The sequence below is a fragment of the Taudactylus pleione genome, unplaced genomic scaffold, assembly GCF_031769625.1.
Source record: "Taudactylus pleione unplaced genomic scaffold, aTauple2 ptg000517l, whole genome shotgun sequence".
Lineage (NCBI taxonomy): Eukaryota > Metazoa > Chordata > Amphibia > Anura > Myobatrachidae > Taudactylus > Taudactylus pleione.
In genome coordinates, this window is record NW_028284919.1 from 2,876,874 (window position 1) to 2,892,961 (window position 16,088).

General features: G+C 41.3%; 1 protein-coding gene across 1 annotated transcript in view; it reads left to right on the forward strand.

Annotated features, from left to right (window-relative positions):
* DPP6 (dipeptidyl peptidase like 6) overlaps positions 1-16,088 on the forward strand; it is a 587,423-nt gene that overhangs the window by 518,100 nt on the left and 53,235 nt on the right. Inside the window, exons 13-16 of the mRNA XM_088450360.1 lie at positions 503-610; positions 3,031-3,122; positions 5,133-5,180; positions 13,171-13,289. Coding sequence (XP_088306486.1) covers positions 503-610; positions 3,031-3,122; positions 5,133-5,180; positions 13,171-13,289 — 367 coding nt within the window. The remainder of the gene's footprint in view (positions 1-502; positions 611-3,030; positions 3,123-5,132; positions 5,181-13,170; positions 13,290-16,088) is intronic.

The following is a 16,088-nucleotide window of genomic DNA, read 5'->3' on the forward strand; positions in this document are numbered from 1 at the left end:
ATTAAACTGGTATTGCCTTTAAAATTAGTGCTGCTTTACTAGCTGCAAAAATCAGATGTTCTTGTAGCATCCATCATTGTCAGCATCACTGACACCCTGACTATAGTCTCTGTGATAAAGATATTAGATGTCACCTACTATAGTTTAATTAATATTTTACTTAGTATAGTTATAAAAGTATTGTCTGTATAAGCTTTGATTTTCCTCATTTTAACCAGATGTCTTTTTCTTCTATTATGTTACTGTTGTATTTTAGGATTAAAAAAAAAACACTTATAAAATAATGTCCACTAATCAAGCTCCTATGCTTCAACAATATCAAATTAAAAAATACCTTTCTGCTTATTATGCTGCAAGAAATGAGAATGCCATATTGGTAATAACACTTAGCAATGTACAATTGTTTTTCATTCTCCTCCGGCTTCAAGTGCTTAGCTCAACCATTAAGACTATTGATTTTGGTTTCATGAATGCTAACTCGTCTGTCTGGTCTGTATTCCAGAACGAGCAGCCGATCTTCTCAAAGGATGGCAGAAAGTTCTTCTTTGTGAGAGCAATTCCACAGTTAGGTCGTGGGAAGTTTCATCATATTGCTGTTTCTTCATCACAGGTGCGAAGGGCTGCAAACGTTGGCATTGGCAGGAGGATCTGGGCATATCTTGCTGAATGTGGTCTATGGGCCTGATTCAGAGCCGGACGCAATTAGCGCTCGCTCGTCCAGAAAATAGGGGTGGCTATTCAAATGAACCATTCGCTCTTTGCGGTCTGTTCACGCCTCTAGGTCTGAACGAGCGAACAAAACTTGTGGTCGTTTTTTGGAAAAATATGCCCCCTGGCCGCTCGCATCCTATGTCATGTCCGCTATTTATTAGAATAATCGAGTACATCGACCAGCGTATGAACTGCTCGCTATTCTTGTGGTTGGTTTTTGCTACCACAATCTTGCGAGCAGTTCTGGCTATAAAATAACCCAGTGACGTGGTCAATGACGCTCCTGTATTAATTATGCACACCCTTAAAACGCCCGTTTTGACCTTTAAGCACGCCTGCATTCGGATCTCCACTCCCCGTTTTCAAGCACCTTCCCCTGTTACCAACCACATACGCCTACTTCTGTCACTCAAAATAGCAGGCATTCGCTGTTTAGCGAACAAACGAATTTCGGCCGCACTGACTGGTTCGCGCATGCGTATAACGATCCGTACGCATGCGCAGTTGGGCAAACATCGCTCGGAGCGAACGAGCGGCCGCTTACGAGCGGCTCTGAATCAGGCCCAATGTGTGTTTATGTCGGTGCTGATGGCAAAGTGATTTTACTTTTTCTGTGTTTCTACTTTCTGAAATACCAGCAGAAACCCGTCACAGAGCAGTTATTTACTATACAGTGACCTTTTTATGTGTAGCTATGTACCTTGTATTGCAACCACAAAAACTCCATAAATATAAACTAGTCGCGTTAGGTTACATATCTGGGGTCCAGCAATCTGGCATGTTTCCCTATGACTCAAGATTTGTGACTATGATATCTGATTATGACAATCTAACGACAGCTCCGCGCTGCTGCAGAGGCCTGGATCTGGGATATGTCACTTTTTTTTGACAGGTTGTACATAAGTTAAATTACAAGTTTAGGGTTTTAACCACTTTTAAGCAGTTTTGTGGTGGGAGATAAATAAATGGTTTAAATAATGTTTCATTCTCTATGTTTTTGCATCCATTTCTAGCACTACACGTGTATGCTCATTGGCTCTACTTTGCATTCAAGTGTGGCACAAAATAACGGTTTTATGTACTGCAGCTACAAACACTAGAGAATTAAATGAACTTAGAAAACAACCCAGTCCCATAATACTATTTATCTGAGGTCCAGCAATATGGCACATCTTCCTATGGCTTCTGCACACTCTCTGCTGTTCCCATCGCTCCTGCTTAGGAGGGTTTAACCAACAGTTTTGATGAACTTTAAAGTGGGAAATAATTACATGATTTAAATAATAATGTAACTTTATTTTATCTATGGCGGGGGGGACAGTATAACTCCATAGTATTGTAAATTATGAGCTGTGGCTATTAATGGAAAAATCTACAAACTCACGTTAGGCAGATATAAGGGCGAGTTACAGTTACTGGAATCCAATCCCTAAACTATAAATTCTGTTTAAAGGGGATGTAGTCCGGAAGCCGATGGTCTAAATGCCGACCGCCGGCTTCCAGACACTGTAATCCCGACTAGGGTTGAATGACAGGCGTCTAAATCTAGACGCCTGTCATTTGACCGACGTCAGGAGCCCGGCATCCCGATCGAGTGGATCCCGGGCACCACAGCGGACAGCCGTGGGGGGGGGGGGGTTAGGTTTAGGGCTCCCGGGGGGGACTTAGGGTTAGGCACCCCACAGGAGGTTAAGGTTAGGCTAGGGGGAGGGAGGGTTAGGGTTAGGCACGCCCGGGGGGAGGTTAGGGTTAGGCACCCCTCCCCCGGGGGACTTAGGTTTAGGCAGCGTGGAAGGGGAGGTTAGGTTTAGGCACTTAGAGGGGGGGTTAGGGTTAGGCACAGGGGGGAGGTTAGGGTTAGGCACCCTAAAGGATGGTTAGGGTTAGGGGGTAGAATTAGATTAGTTTATACTTACCTTTAGGACGATCGGGATTTCCTCCTTTGTCGGGCAGCCATTCGGCCGGCGGTAATATATATCATACCCGTTTAAAGGAAGGAAGGAAAGTTCTTGCATGCATTTCTAACACTTCACGTGTACGTTCATTGGCTCTACCTTGCAAGGAAGGGTGGGCCAAAATAATGCTGCTATGATGAGAAAACCTGAGAAACTTTTATTTACTATTGTTCACAACTCACTGTAAACAATTGTAGGTCTCCTTTCTTCTTTGCAGGGTCTTTGCCTTGCTAGGTACAGTATATAACGTATTTAGATGATGCTTATTTTACTACTGTGCACAATAACATAATTTTATGTTATTATACAGTAGATGCTGTGACAGCATTCTATCTTCACACTTTTTTGTTTTATTATATCGTAGGCTAACAACAGTAATGACAACTTGCAATCTATTACATCGGGAGATTGGGATGTCACAGAGATTCTGGCATATGATGAAAAGAATCAGAAAATGTAAGTACTGTAGATAGTATGCAGCAGGTGTCTCTTAAACTGTATACACACCGTATGATGTATCGTATTCATATGATATATATCGTTCCGACAATATAAGAAAAGAATGAATGAAAATTTACTTTATTTTATTACAACATTTTTTTTCACTTAGCAATAACTTTAAAAAAAAATGTTTCAGAGTTTTATTTTGATTTTTGTAACTATTTTATTTTGGATTCTTTTTATTAGTGAAGCTGAAAGCCCATGTTTGGATTTCAGTACCACCGCACATGTGACCCGGCTAGCTATATCCTCTGTAACTGGTCTGGCGACGCGGTAACAATAGTTTTACTGCACCGGGCGAATATCACAGTCAGATTATTATCACTCAGCTGCCCCTGTGATATTTTGACAAATTGAGACAACAAGTTATTAATGGCAGCAATATAAAAATCATCCTTATAGCCGTATGTTGATACTAAGTCCATTTAGCCCATACTGTATGTGTGAAAGAGTATTTACTGCAGTTAAATGGCACAGTTTTGGACTCATTTTTATAAAGTCCTGCTCAATCTCTGTTTAGGTTGCACAATGTGCATTGAATATGTATCTTATAAATACTGAATTTTAAAACAAGTCCAAAGATAATTTGTTTTGACCTTTGATTTCAGCACCGACTATACGGAGAGCATGCATTGCCCTATCTGCTGGTCTGTCATTTCCAGCCTCAGTGAAATATAATGACAAATATATGTGTCCTAGCTCGGTTTCCTGATGAGATACAGAGACGGTGCTTTGTGTGTGTTAGGTCACAGATTCTTGACTCCTGGTTTTGAAAAATCATTTAGAATTCACAAAGGTTTCAATAAGAGACTGTGAAGCATTTCATCAGTTGCAGCTCCTTGTGCCTTTTCAGGAGGAAATGTCGGATAGTGGCTGTTGTCAGAGAATAAAATGAAATAGAAAATCTATATATAAAAGACAATTTTAAGTTTAAAAGCAAGATACATTTTGTTACCTTGACAAAAAGAAAGATTTGAAAAGCGAGAACAACCTCACAGGATTGTTGAAACATCTGGATGCACTTGGCAATGTATCATCTAATGCCTCTAAATATCCTGCCTCATAAAATAAGACATGATTCCTATGTCTTGAAATGTATGTGAAGGAAATGAGAAATTCGTTTAATTATCACTTGAGATCAGGGGTATATTTACTAAAGTGAAAGTTTTTAGAAGTGGAGATGTTGCCCTTAGCAACCAGTCAGATTCTAGCTATTATCTTATAGAAGGTGCTAGATAAATGTTAAGTAGAATCTGATTGGTTGCTATGGGCAATATCTCCATATCTAAAAACTCTCACTTTAGTCAATATATCCCTAGTGAACAGCAAATTTACTTTAAACTTGTGAGAGAGACTGAGGGGGAAATGTATCACACATTTGAGAGAGATGAAGTTGAGAAGTAGCCCACAGCAACCAATCAGCTTGTAGCTATCATTTTTCTAGCAAAATCTATAAAATGATAGTTATTTAGAAGCTGATTGGTCGCTATGGGTAACTTCTACCTTTTATCTCTCTTGAAGGTTTGATACATCTCCCGCAGAGAGAAAGAGAGAGAGACAGACACACACAGGGAGATGTACAAAGTTTTGGAGAGAGATAAAGTACCAATTTTTCTAGCACAGCATGTAAAATGACAGTTAGAAGCTGATTGGTTGGTACTATCTCTCTCCACTTTATCCATCTCCAAGACTTGATACAGCTCCCCCACAGAGAGAGAAAACATTTCAATGTTACATTAAATAATCCTCTTTTTGTAAAGAGTAATTAGATGAAACATGGACATTGTTTCTAAAGAACTGGAATCATCATTTAGATCTAAGGGAGTGGTTCAAAGCTACCAGTTTCCCCTTAAGCATTTTGGGATTAATTATTTTTCTCCCTCTATGAACAGTACCTCGTATCTTTTTTATGTGATACATATATTATGCATTCCATTAATAATCTGTGTTTTTAATTTCTTGTAGCTATTTCCTTAGCACAGAAGACTCCCCTACACGGAGACAGTTATACAGGTAAGTGGAGTTTGATCTGCTGGACAGTGTTGTGATGTTACTGCTGGGCACAATTTTAGGATGTGTTGTTTTAGAATCCCTTTGATAACATTATCATATTTAAATGTCTTCCATCATCCATGTATTGCCAATGTATAAGGCTGCCTTAAATGTGTTATGCGGAATTCACAAACCTGGTTAAGGATTACTTCTTAATAGCTTATTGATTTGTAGGCCATGTCTGTGTGAAGTTGTTTGCCTCTGACAGAGTGTGAATTGTTGTATTACTTCTTGACTTTGGTAACTTATGTCGCTTGATTACTTCAACTACAACTCCAAGCATGCCCAGTTCCTGCCATGCTTGTCAGCTTTTATTGAGCTGCACTCAAGTGGCATCAACAGTGTGCTGGGTATAAGACACATGTTTCTTGATAAAGGTATTCACCAAACCACTATTAACAATCATTCATTCAAACTAAACACTGCCATTGATGCCAGGGAGTCTACCGCAGTAAATATAGAATACCTACATCCGACTTAAAGTACACCTGTCATCTACTGACGGTGAATGTGTTGGTGATGATGAAGAGGACTGGATAGATAAGTGCACCGGCTCCCATGTCCAGCTATTACGGGAGGTTCAAAAAGAGGGGAGCATATGGGGACATGGCAAAATTAAAATAAAGGGATGATATGATATGTATAGAGCTAGTAGGTCACCTTAATAATCTCCAGCACGCGTAATATAAATGGCAGTAACTCCCAGCACACTTATCTGACAAGGTGATTATTTCAAAAAGGATTCATCCAGTGTTTTAGTGAAGTATAATTTTAAATACAAATGACCTTGAAATATAAGGAGCCTGAAGGAACCAAATAGTCTAGTAGCTAAAATGCAGTTTTAATAATAGTAGATTATTATTATTATTATTATTATTATTATTATTATCCTTTATTTATATGGCGCCACATGTGATCCGCAGCGCCTTATATAGTACATAGAACTAATAAGTGAACAAGAAACAAGTAACTTACAGTACATTACAGTACAGGACAAGGACACAATTTATATACATTGCTGCAATAGCGATTAAAGCACTCACAATAAGCAGCCGGGAGTTGGCAGTCACGTGTTAGGTGCCCTTATGGGGAGTAAGGAGTAGAAGAAAATGTAAAGAGAAGCACATGAGGGAAGAGGTCCCTGCTTGTGAGAGCTTACATTCTAAAGGGGAGGGGCAGACAGACAGGCGTCACACAGAAGGGGAAGATAGGGAGGAAAGAGCATGAGGTGGGTTAGGATGAGAGCTGGAAGGCCTTGATGAAGTATTGGGTCTTGAGAGCCCGTTTGAAGATTTGTAGAGAGGTGGAGAGTCTTATAGGTAGAGGGAGAGCGTTCCAAAGGTAGGGAGCAGCACAGGCAAAGTCTTGGATGCGGGAGTGGGAGGAAGTAATCAGTTGGCAAGAGAGGCGGCATGCATTTGTTGAGCGAAGTGGACAGGCGGGAGTGTGAAGGGAGAGAAGGTCAGAAATGTATGTGGAAGAGGATATGGTGAGGGCTTTGTAGGCGAGTGTAAGAACCTTGAATTGGCATCTGAAAAAACACATAGAATAAATTGCATATAGTAAGCTTATCTCAGGCCAGCCATCACTAGAGATCTTTCCCTGGTGTTGGAGTGAAGAGAATGAGCTCAGCTGCTGCTCAGTCATTTTGAAAATCTGTAAGTGGTCGCACTGGATGGTGACCCATGTCACGTCTACCTTTAGCTGAACACAAGCACACCAGCATGGATCCTTCATATTTATATGTGCATTACTATATAAGGTTAGTGTCCTCTCATGTCTGTGACCTTATCATATACTCTGTTAAAATATTAACCCTTCCCTGACATCAGTAGAATTGCTTTCTCAATTGTATGGAGGCAACATGTTCACTTTCATTTCAAAATAAAAAAATACCATTCAACTATTTGAAATTTACAATAAACTAATTATACATTGTTATGTGTTTTGGCTACAAGTGACATTGCCAAATAAATATATACACAAGTTTTCATGATGTGTCATAACTAAATCTATTTGAGAAAGCCTGGTTACCGGGCAAAGCATTTTTCCCTGCATGTAGAGAGACCTTTACAGGAGGTCATTCACAAGTGCTTATTGTCAAAGTTAATTGCTTGCACTCACATAGCTGACAAGATGACAATCGATTTACAGTAGCTTACGTTCTGCATACAAAAAATAAAATCAGTTCTAGAATTTAAAACACATGCAATAGCTTAGACAGTGTAATACAGTCTGTCCTTAATTCCATCCCCTTTATTGGTGGAGCTTTTGTTTAAATTCTAAAGTTCCGTACAATGACAGAAGGATACGTGGTCTGGTGCAGAAGCGTAACTTCTCCCCATCTTGACACTATGCTCTAACCCCTGAAATACTAACTCACCCCACCACTCCATGGGACCATACCTTATCCACAGAAACATGCTTTCCAAAACCTGACAAAAATAAGAAACCCCCAAACTGAAAATGTAACATTTTATGTCTTAAGTTAAAATGCCCTACAGTACCTCTTAATGGCTTAATATTAATTTCTCCTCCCGTCGGCTGTACAGTATTTCTTTGTGAAGCTTTCACTCAAAAGCCTTAGTATTCCAACACTGGCCTAGGATAGGGGTAGACTGTTCTAAAGGGGAGTTTTCAAAAATATAAAAAAAAAATGAATACATGTAAATACACGGAAATATATATTATGATTGCAATAGTAATGTTAACATATTTGCTATCTATACACATAAAAAAACCTTAAAACTAGAGATGTGTGGTTCGGTTTCCTGAAAAACAAACACAAATGGTAAAGGGTAATAGATGCACTCAGAAACCCCTCTTTTGTATATAATTGATGGTAAATAAGCGGTAGAAAAACAAGGTTGTAATATATAACTGATTTACTCATCACAGAGATAAAAATACATTTGAGTACAAAATAGAATAGATACTTAACAGAAAAGTCAATATAATCTAAATAAGCATTATATAGTATGCGACTATGTCCATATACGCAGTAGATTATGAACATGAACAATAAGAGGTTTATTTACTAAGCAGTGTTAGGAGACAGAGTGAAAAGTGATAAGAAAGTGATAAGGTGCCAGCCAATCAGCTCACAACTGTAATTTTTCAAACACAGCCTGTGAGATGACAGTTGGGAGCTGATTGGCTGGCACCTTATAACTTTCTTGACCCCTAGGTATCATGCTGTTGAGTCAGACGCCACGGTATAAACTACTAAAGTGAAAGTAATACAACCAAATAGGCAGACTAGGTCGCAAAGAGAATGTATTCCCCAAATACCGGGGTGTTTTTCATGGGACAAGGAGTATGGCACTGGAGTAACGTGGAGGTGTTCTCTTGACAGAGCGTCCTATGCCACGTATGTGTGCCAGCGAACGCCTGACCTAACACACAATCACCAGCACTCTACAATGGAAAGGACCGCTGCTGTCTAGGGAGGGGATGCTACGGTTGTGGCTCCAGGGAACCAGTCGCCACTTACCCGCTCCATATAGAGACTTAGCTCCCTGGATCTCAACAGCAGTCTGCTCTTACCCGTTGCCGGCTTGTGTTCTTCATGTGTCTCCTCCTATCGTGCACTTCCGGGTTACATCAAGTGTTCATGGCTCGTGTGATGCCACCGATGTGCAGATTATAATAAATGTCTTTACATCTCCTAGTGTCTTTGTATATAATGCTGTATCACCAAAGCGTTTTGACGCTCTTACGGTCTTCTTCTTATTAGTTATCTGGGCAGAAATTGTGTTAAGCTGTGAATAGTCCCATTAATCAATGCCAAACGTGTTGGAGATAGGCATACTGCATATCATTTTAATCAGCAGAAGCTGCTTGTGCTATCTATTCGCATTGTTGTGCGAATAAGACACATTTGAAGTTAAAAAACACGAAAAGACACTCGCGCTACTGAGTCACGCCACGGCATGGCATGACTAGAAGGGCTGTTTAACATGCCAGGAGGCTAGATGTATGTGGACCCATCTGTATTTTGTACTCAAATGTATTTTTATCTCTGATACTTATGAGTAAATCAATTATATATTACAACCCAGTTTTTCTACCGCATATTTACCACCAATTATATACACAAGAGGGGTTTCTGAGTGCATCTATTACCCTTTACCATTTGTCTATAGTCAGAAGGAAAGACACCCTTCTTCATAGATGCAGCACACCCCAAGCACTAGAACCAGACCCTGTGCTTAGTGATCATCCCCATATTTTTCCTGATAAACAAACACACCTGAACTTAGGGGTTCAGAGTCGAATCAAGTCCCGAGTTGGATCTACTTTTGGGGTTTCCGAGTCCCAATACGGGTCTGCTATAAGTACGGAACTCGGATTTGAAAACCGAATCTCGGTTTTGGATTGAACAGGTCAAAATTACATGATTTTAACAATTTTTATAAATTTTAAAGCAATCCAAAACCGAATCCAAACCAAACAATTGAGGGTGGTTTAACCAAAATCATAATATTTGAGAGTGGTTTTGCCAAAACCAAAACATGGGATCCGTGCACATCTCTACTTAAAACATCTTAAAAAGAAGGTAAATGGTGTCAAGAAATAATAATTCTCAATTATCTACAGTATTTTGACTACATAACCCATTTACCTTCTCTATAGGATGTTTTAAAGTTTATATATTGAGCTTTAGATATATTTTGATGCAGGGGCGTATCTTTAATTGGTGCAGGGTGTGCGGGGCACACGGGCCCCTGGGTCCAGGGAGGCCCCGCACCGCACCCCCTGCACCCATAGTATACTTACCTCTCCAGAGTCCCACGTCGGGGCGGGGGTCCGGCGCTCTAAAAACGACTGGAAAATGGCTGCCGCGGCCATTTTCCCATAGTTTACGCATGCACAGTACAGGGAAAATGGCCGCCGTGGCCATTTTCCCGGTGACCTGTGAATACTCTATAGACTCTGGGCGCACTCTTTTTGCTTGTCCTTTCCTACAGTATGTCAGTATGAGCCACATATGTTTGTATGTGCTCACCTGTATCTGTATGTGCCCCATTACAAATTTAGGCAAAGATAATTTATCACATCCACATTAAAAATGCAAATTGTGATAAATAGGGCCCTCTGTCTGTATGCTCCCCCATATGTCCTGTATTGTGCACTCCCCCAACATATATGTTCTTTATTGTGCTCCCCCATATGTTCTATATTGTACACTCCTCACCACAGCCACCTCTATATTCCCAGACATTTCAACATGACCCCACCAGGTACAAAATGCTCTGCTCCTGGAGTTACCTCCTAATTTGTGAATGCTGTGTTGAATTATTTGTTGAATGAGACGGGGGTTTTAACACAGGTGGCTGCAATCATAATTTAGGTGGGAAGTGCAGGAGCAGAGCATTTTGTACCTGATGGAAGGGGTCATGTTGGAGGGTCTGTATTCCTGATACTGCATTCTTTAATGTGCTGAGTAGTCTATACCCTCACAATCATGCCCTCCTCCTACCCCTAGAACATACATGCCTATCCTCCTGGAAATCGAGGGAGGCTCACGATTTTTCGGGTAACCCCCCAAACCCCCACACCCCCAGAAGGGCACTTCTCCCACATTCTGCCCACTTCCTAATGAAGTGGGAAGAATAAGGAGAATTTTCTTGCACCTAATGATACAATTCTATGAGAATCGGGTCATTTTGGCCCCGTCCCTTATCTAAATATGTGCCGTTTGTGGGAAATTGCTGCAAGGGGGCGGGGCTTAATGACGCGACTTGTCTGGCCCCGCCACCAACACCTCCCACCTGCTTCTCCCAGGGAGGAAAACTCCAATTTTCGACAAGTATGCCCTAGAATAAGATAAGAATACATATATATAAAGAAAATAAACAAATGACTGTATTATTATAGTGCACTATTGTATGTAACGTACCTTCAGCTACCTCTTGTTCTCTCTCCTGTATTCGTCTCTCGGGTGTGCAGTGCTCTGTTTAGGGATGACCATCAAGCATTGCAAGTTAGCAATCATCGATGTTTAACTGTCGATAGTCGATGGTTGATGGTTTTACAATCAATGGTAGAGAGCCAATGGACAAGTGGGAGCCAATAGTTATTTTTTTACAATTGTCTTCGATAGCTCCATCCTAGTCTGTTATAACCTGTGTGTAGGACATATTATCCCTGCATTTCTGGGGCTGATTCTGAATTGGGCATCAAGCAACAAAAAGAAGTGACTACACTTTGGCTAAACCATGTTGCACTGCAGGCGGGGTAGATTTAAAATGTGCAGAGAGATTTAGATTTGAGAGGGGCTCAAATCTAAATTGCAGAGTAAAAATAAAGCTGTACAGCATTTGTGGCCTACAGTACATGTATTTACCCTGGCCACTGCATGCAAAATAAATAAATGTATTTGCACCCCTTGCATTGCAACTTGGTATGTTCAGATGCAGAACTACTCCCTTTTTTCTGCTTTGCTCCCAACTCTGAATCAGTCCTTCTAGTTTTTTTAAACTTTTAGATAATGGGTTTCCTGATGTTTGGTGTATTGTGTTCAATATATCTGGGACAACTATTGTCCAACACAGAGGCAACTAAACTATGATGTACTAACAGATTTCCCTGTTGTTGCTGATATATAAAATTTTGCCACTATGTATGAATTCTCTATCACCAATGCCAGGCCTTGAATGAAATTGTTATATATATATATATATATATATATATATATATTTACAACTTTATAAAAAAAATAAAAAAAATTGATAGACACTTTTTATTAAGACATTATTCTGTTGTGTGAGATATTGTATTGTTCATAAGCTGGGTAGGCACTGTGCCAACGGTTCCGCCAATGGGCGGATCTGCCGACAGTGGATGATCAGGTAAGCTATACAAACTTACCGATTGACCGATCAATGTGTGTTTCCTGACATCCCAATTGAGCTGTCAGTCTTCGGCCGTACACAGAGCCAGATGCGCCTACCCTCCAACATGACCCCTCCCATCAGGTATAAAATGCTCTGCTCCTGGATTTCCCACCTAATTAATGATTGCAGTCACCTGTGTTGAACTACGTAATTGATGAGATGGGTGTTTCAGCACAGGTGGCCGCAATCATAAATTAAGAAGAAAGTCCAGGAGCAGAGCATTTTGGGCCTGATGCAGACCCACTCGCGAGCGGCTGTCCGCTCGCAAGTGGGTCGATGGTCTGCACTGCGCATGCGCACGATGGAGGGAGCTCCGTCGTGCGCATGCGTGAGACGCGCCGAGCGAAGGACTTTCCTTCGCTCGGAGTGTCTGATCAAAGGGGGCGTGCTGTCGATGTTGATTGACAGCAAGCCCCCTTTGGTGAGCGTGCCGGGGGCATGCCTGCCAGACGGAGGCGTTCCCAAGGGAACGCCTACCGTCAGAAGCCGGCCCCACTGACATCACTAGTGATGTCAGTGGGAGTGATTTTGGCTCCGATAGAGCAAAAATGACTCCTGGTCTTGCGGTTGAGAAACTCAACCGCAGGCTTCTGCTCGCAGTGGCGATGGTCGCGATGGTCAAGACCATCGCGACCATCACCCTGCACGCTCCTATATGCTGTGGGTGGTGACCCACAGCTATACGAGCGTCCAGGAGGACGCTCCATATTAATGGAGGTGGGCCCTGATTCAGAGCGAGCGCTCTGGTCAGAGCGTCCAGCTCTGAATCAGGGCCTTTGTACCTAATGGAACGGGTTATGTTGGGGGGGTCTGCAGATGCGATATGTCCGTGAATAACATCATCCACAGACATAGCGTTGGTACACACCTGCTGACGAGCTTGTGATGTATCGACCGTTCCATTGAACACCGATATATCGCCAAGTATGTTCCCATTTTAAGATTAGGAGCAGCATCAAAAGCAATCTATCTATACCAGCTGTGAGCTGGACAGTGTATGGAGAATAATGTAAGCTATAACTAATTCTCTTTGCTAACTATTGTCTTTGCAGCACGAACACCAATGGAAGCTTCAACAGACAGTGCATCTCGTGCTTACTGATTGAAAACTGTACTTATGTCAGTGTCTCGTTCAGTCACACTCTGGAGTACTTCCTACTGAAATGTGAAGGTATAATATCCGGAACAATACATTGAGTTGTCTTCTGAAATGATTTATGGTGCTGTACATGATCAGGAGTAATGGGAGTAAAATCTCACTGAGCCCTTGTTCATGTACATTTTAGTTAAATATATGATATCTTTTTTTAAAGTATGACATAATATAAAATACATGTAAAATATAATATTAATTAAACTCAAAACTATTTTGGGGGTTGGGGATGTAGTTGTCATGTCATTTTTTAAGGGGTTGTTGCATAGAATGTATATATTTTTATTTTCGCTATTAACGGGCATTGAGTTCAATATAATAACTACAGTTCATAAGGAGCCTATTCGGAAATAGGAAATTGTTTCTACTTCCCTTCTCTTCTCCATAATACTGAGCTCAGAAGCTCTGCACCATTGATCAGCCATATTGATCACAGAGCAGAGCCCACTTTCCACTCCTCAAATCCTATTGGTTGGGCTTCCTCTATTACTTATCCCTTGCCATAATCTCCACTGCACAGTTTCCCTATCACTTGCTGGACAGACTGAAACCAGCAAAGTGAGTGAATGCAAGGGGAAGTGGTAAAGTGGGAACTCAGGCACTTTAAATAGTGATATATAAACACTTATTACACCATAAACAGTGCACCATGCATAGCTGACATAATTATCCAGCCTTCTTGTATAGCCCAGTGTCCGAAAATATTGTACAGCCCCATGATTATTATATAAGCCAAGCCAACATAAAAAAATTAAATACCTTTGACTCAATAGGATCACTAGCGCCAATAAGCATGTGGTATGACAATGCAGCACAGGTTATATATTATAACTTGTGACAGTGATGCTATTACTGTCTACCAGTAGATCAAGCCACTGATTAACAGATCCACATAACAGTAACACTGTGATCCGTTATTTAGTTGCTATGATCCGTTATATACAATTTACAGTTCTGTCCACAGTTTTTTAATAAGTTGCTTGTTATTTATCAAATCCTATAATAGATTTGAATTTAAATAAAAATTATAATTGTTCCATAATAAAGTAAATGGTTTACTTTATTATGGAACAATTATAATTTTTATTTAAATTCAAATCTATTATAGGATTTGATAAATAACAAGCAACTTATTAAAAAACTGTGGACAGAACTGTAAATTGTATATAACGGATCATAGCAACTAAATAACGGATCACAGTGTTACTGTTACAGTGAATTTCTTCCCATTCAATAATTCCTCAAATCCATATAGCAGGCTGCAGCCATTTGAATGAGAAATGCTTATTTTTTATATTGTTTACATTTTTATCTGTCTACTTCCTCTCTGGTGCCAGAAAGCTTTGGTGTTCTATGTAAGTAAGACAGGAAATATTATAATTTCTACATGGTGATTTGTTATCTTCTCTGAAAACTCAGGGCCTGATTCAGAGCCGGACGCAATTAGCGCTCTCTCGTCCTGAAAATAGGGGTGGCTATTCAAATGAACCGTTCGCTCTTTGCGGTCTGTTCACGCCTCTAGGTCTGAACGAGCGAACAAAACTTGCGGTCGTTTTTTGGGAAACTACGCCCCCTGGCTGCTCGCATTCCTACGTCATGTCCGCTATTTATTAGATTAATCGAGTACATCGAACAGGGTATGAGCTGCTCGCTATTCTTGTGGTTGGTTTTTGCTACCACAATTTTGCGAGCAGTTCTGGCTATAAAAAAACGAAGTGACGTGGTCAATGATGCTGCTGTTTTAATTATGCACACCCATAAAACGCCCATTTTGACCTTTAAGCACGCCTGCGATCGGATCTCCACTCCCCGTTTTCAAGCACCTTCCCCTGTTACCACCCACATACGCTTCCTCATGTCACTCAAATTATCAGGCATTCGCTATTTTGCGAGCACATGATTTTCGACCGCACTGACTGGTTCGCGCATGCGTATAACGATCCGTACGCATGCGCAGTTGGCCAAACATCACTCGGAGCGAACGAGCTGCCGCTTACGAGTGGCTCTGAATCAGGCCCTCAGGTCCGGGAACACAGCCCAGAATAGCCATACAATAGTTAAACCTTTTTTTGCAGACAGATAGTGAAAAGTCCTGTTCATCAATATTACAGATATATACCATACAGGAAGCATGCAGCAGTTTTGTGTACATAAATAAGCTACTATCAATCAGTAAAAAGATATTTAAAAATCCATTTGGATTTCCAACATCAGAACTGCAGGAATTATGGATGTAGGGACTGGCTCATATCCCAGGCTGTGGGCCCGATTCAGACCCGCACGCAAGCGCACAGCGCTCACAAGCGGGTCGATGTTTGGCCCTTGCAAATGACCTGCGTCCGGCGTGCGCGAGCCCCAGTGAGCGACTGAAGTTCAGTCGCTCCGGGGCTCACTACAAGATGGGGCGGCTGTCGATGTTGATTGACAGCTCGCCCATTTTGTAGGCAGGTAGGGGGGGTGGTTGAGGAAACGCAGGTTTTCCCAAAGGAACGCCTGGAGTTTGTGGGCGGCCCTACTAACATCACTAGTGATGTCAGTAGTGGACTTCCTGCTCTATTAGACTCGGGCTTGCGAGAGCTGAGACCCTACCACAGGGTCTCCTTGCAAGCCCGATGGTCGCGATAATCGCGACCATTTCCAGGCCACTCGCAAAAGCTGTGGGTGGTCACCCACAGCTTAGCGAGCGGCCTGAAGAAAAAAATAAAAAATAAATCCCCACCCTGATTCAGAGCGAGCGCTCGCCAGCAGCGAGCGTCTCTGAATCAGGCCCAGTGTTCCTTGTGATCTGGACACATAGGGGTGAATTTACTAAGCCAA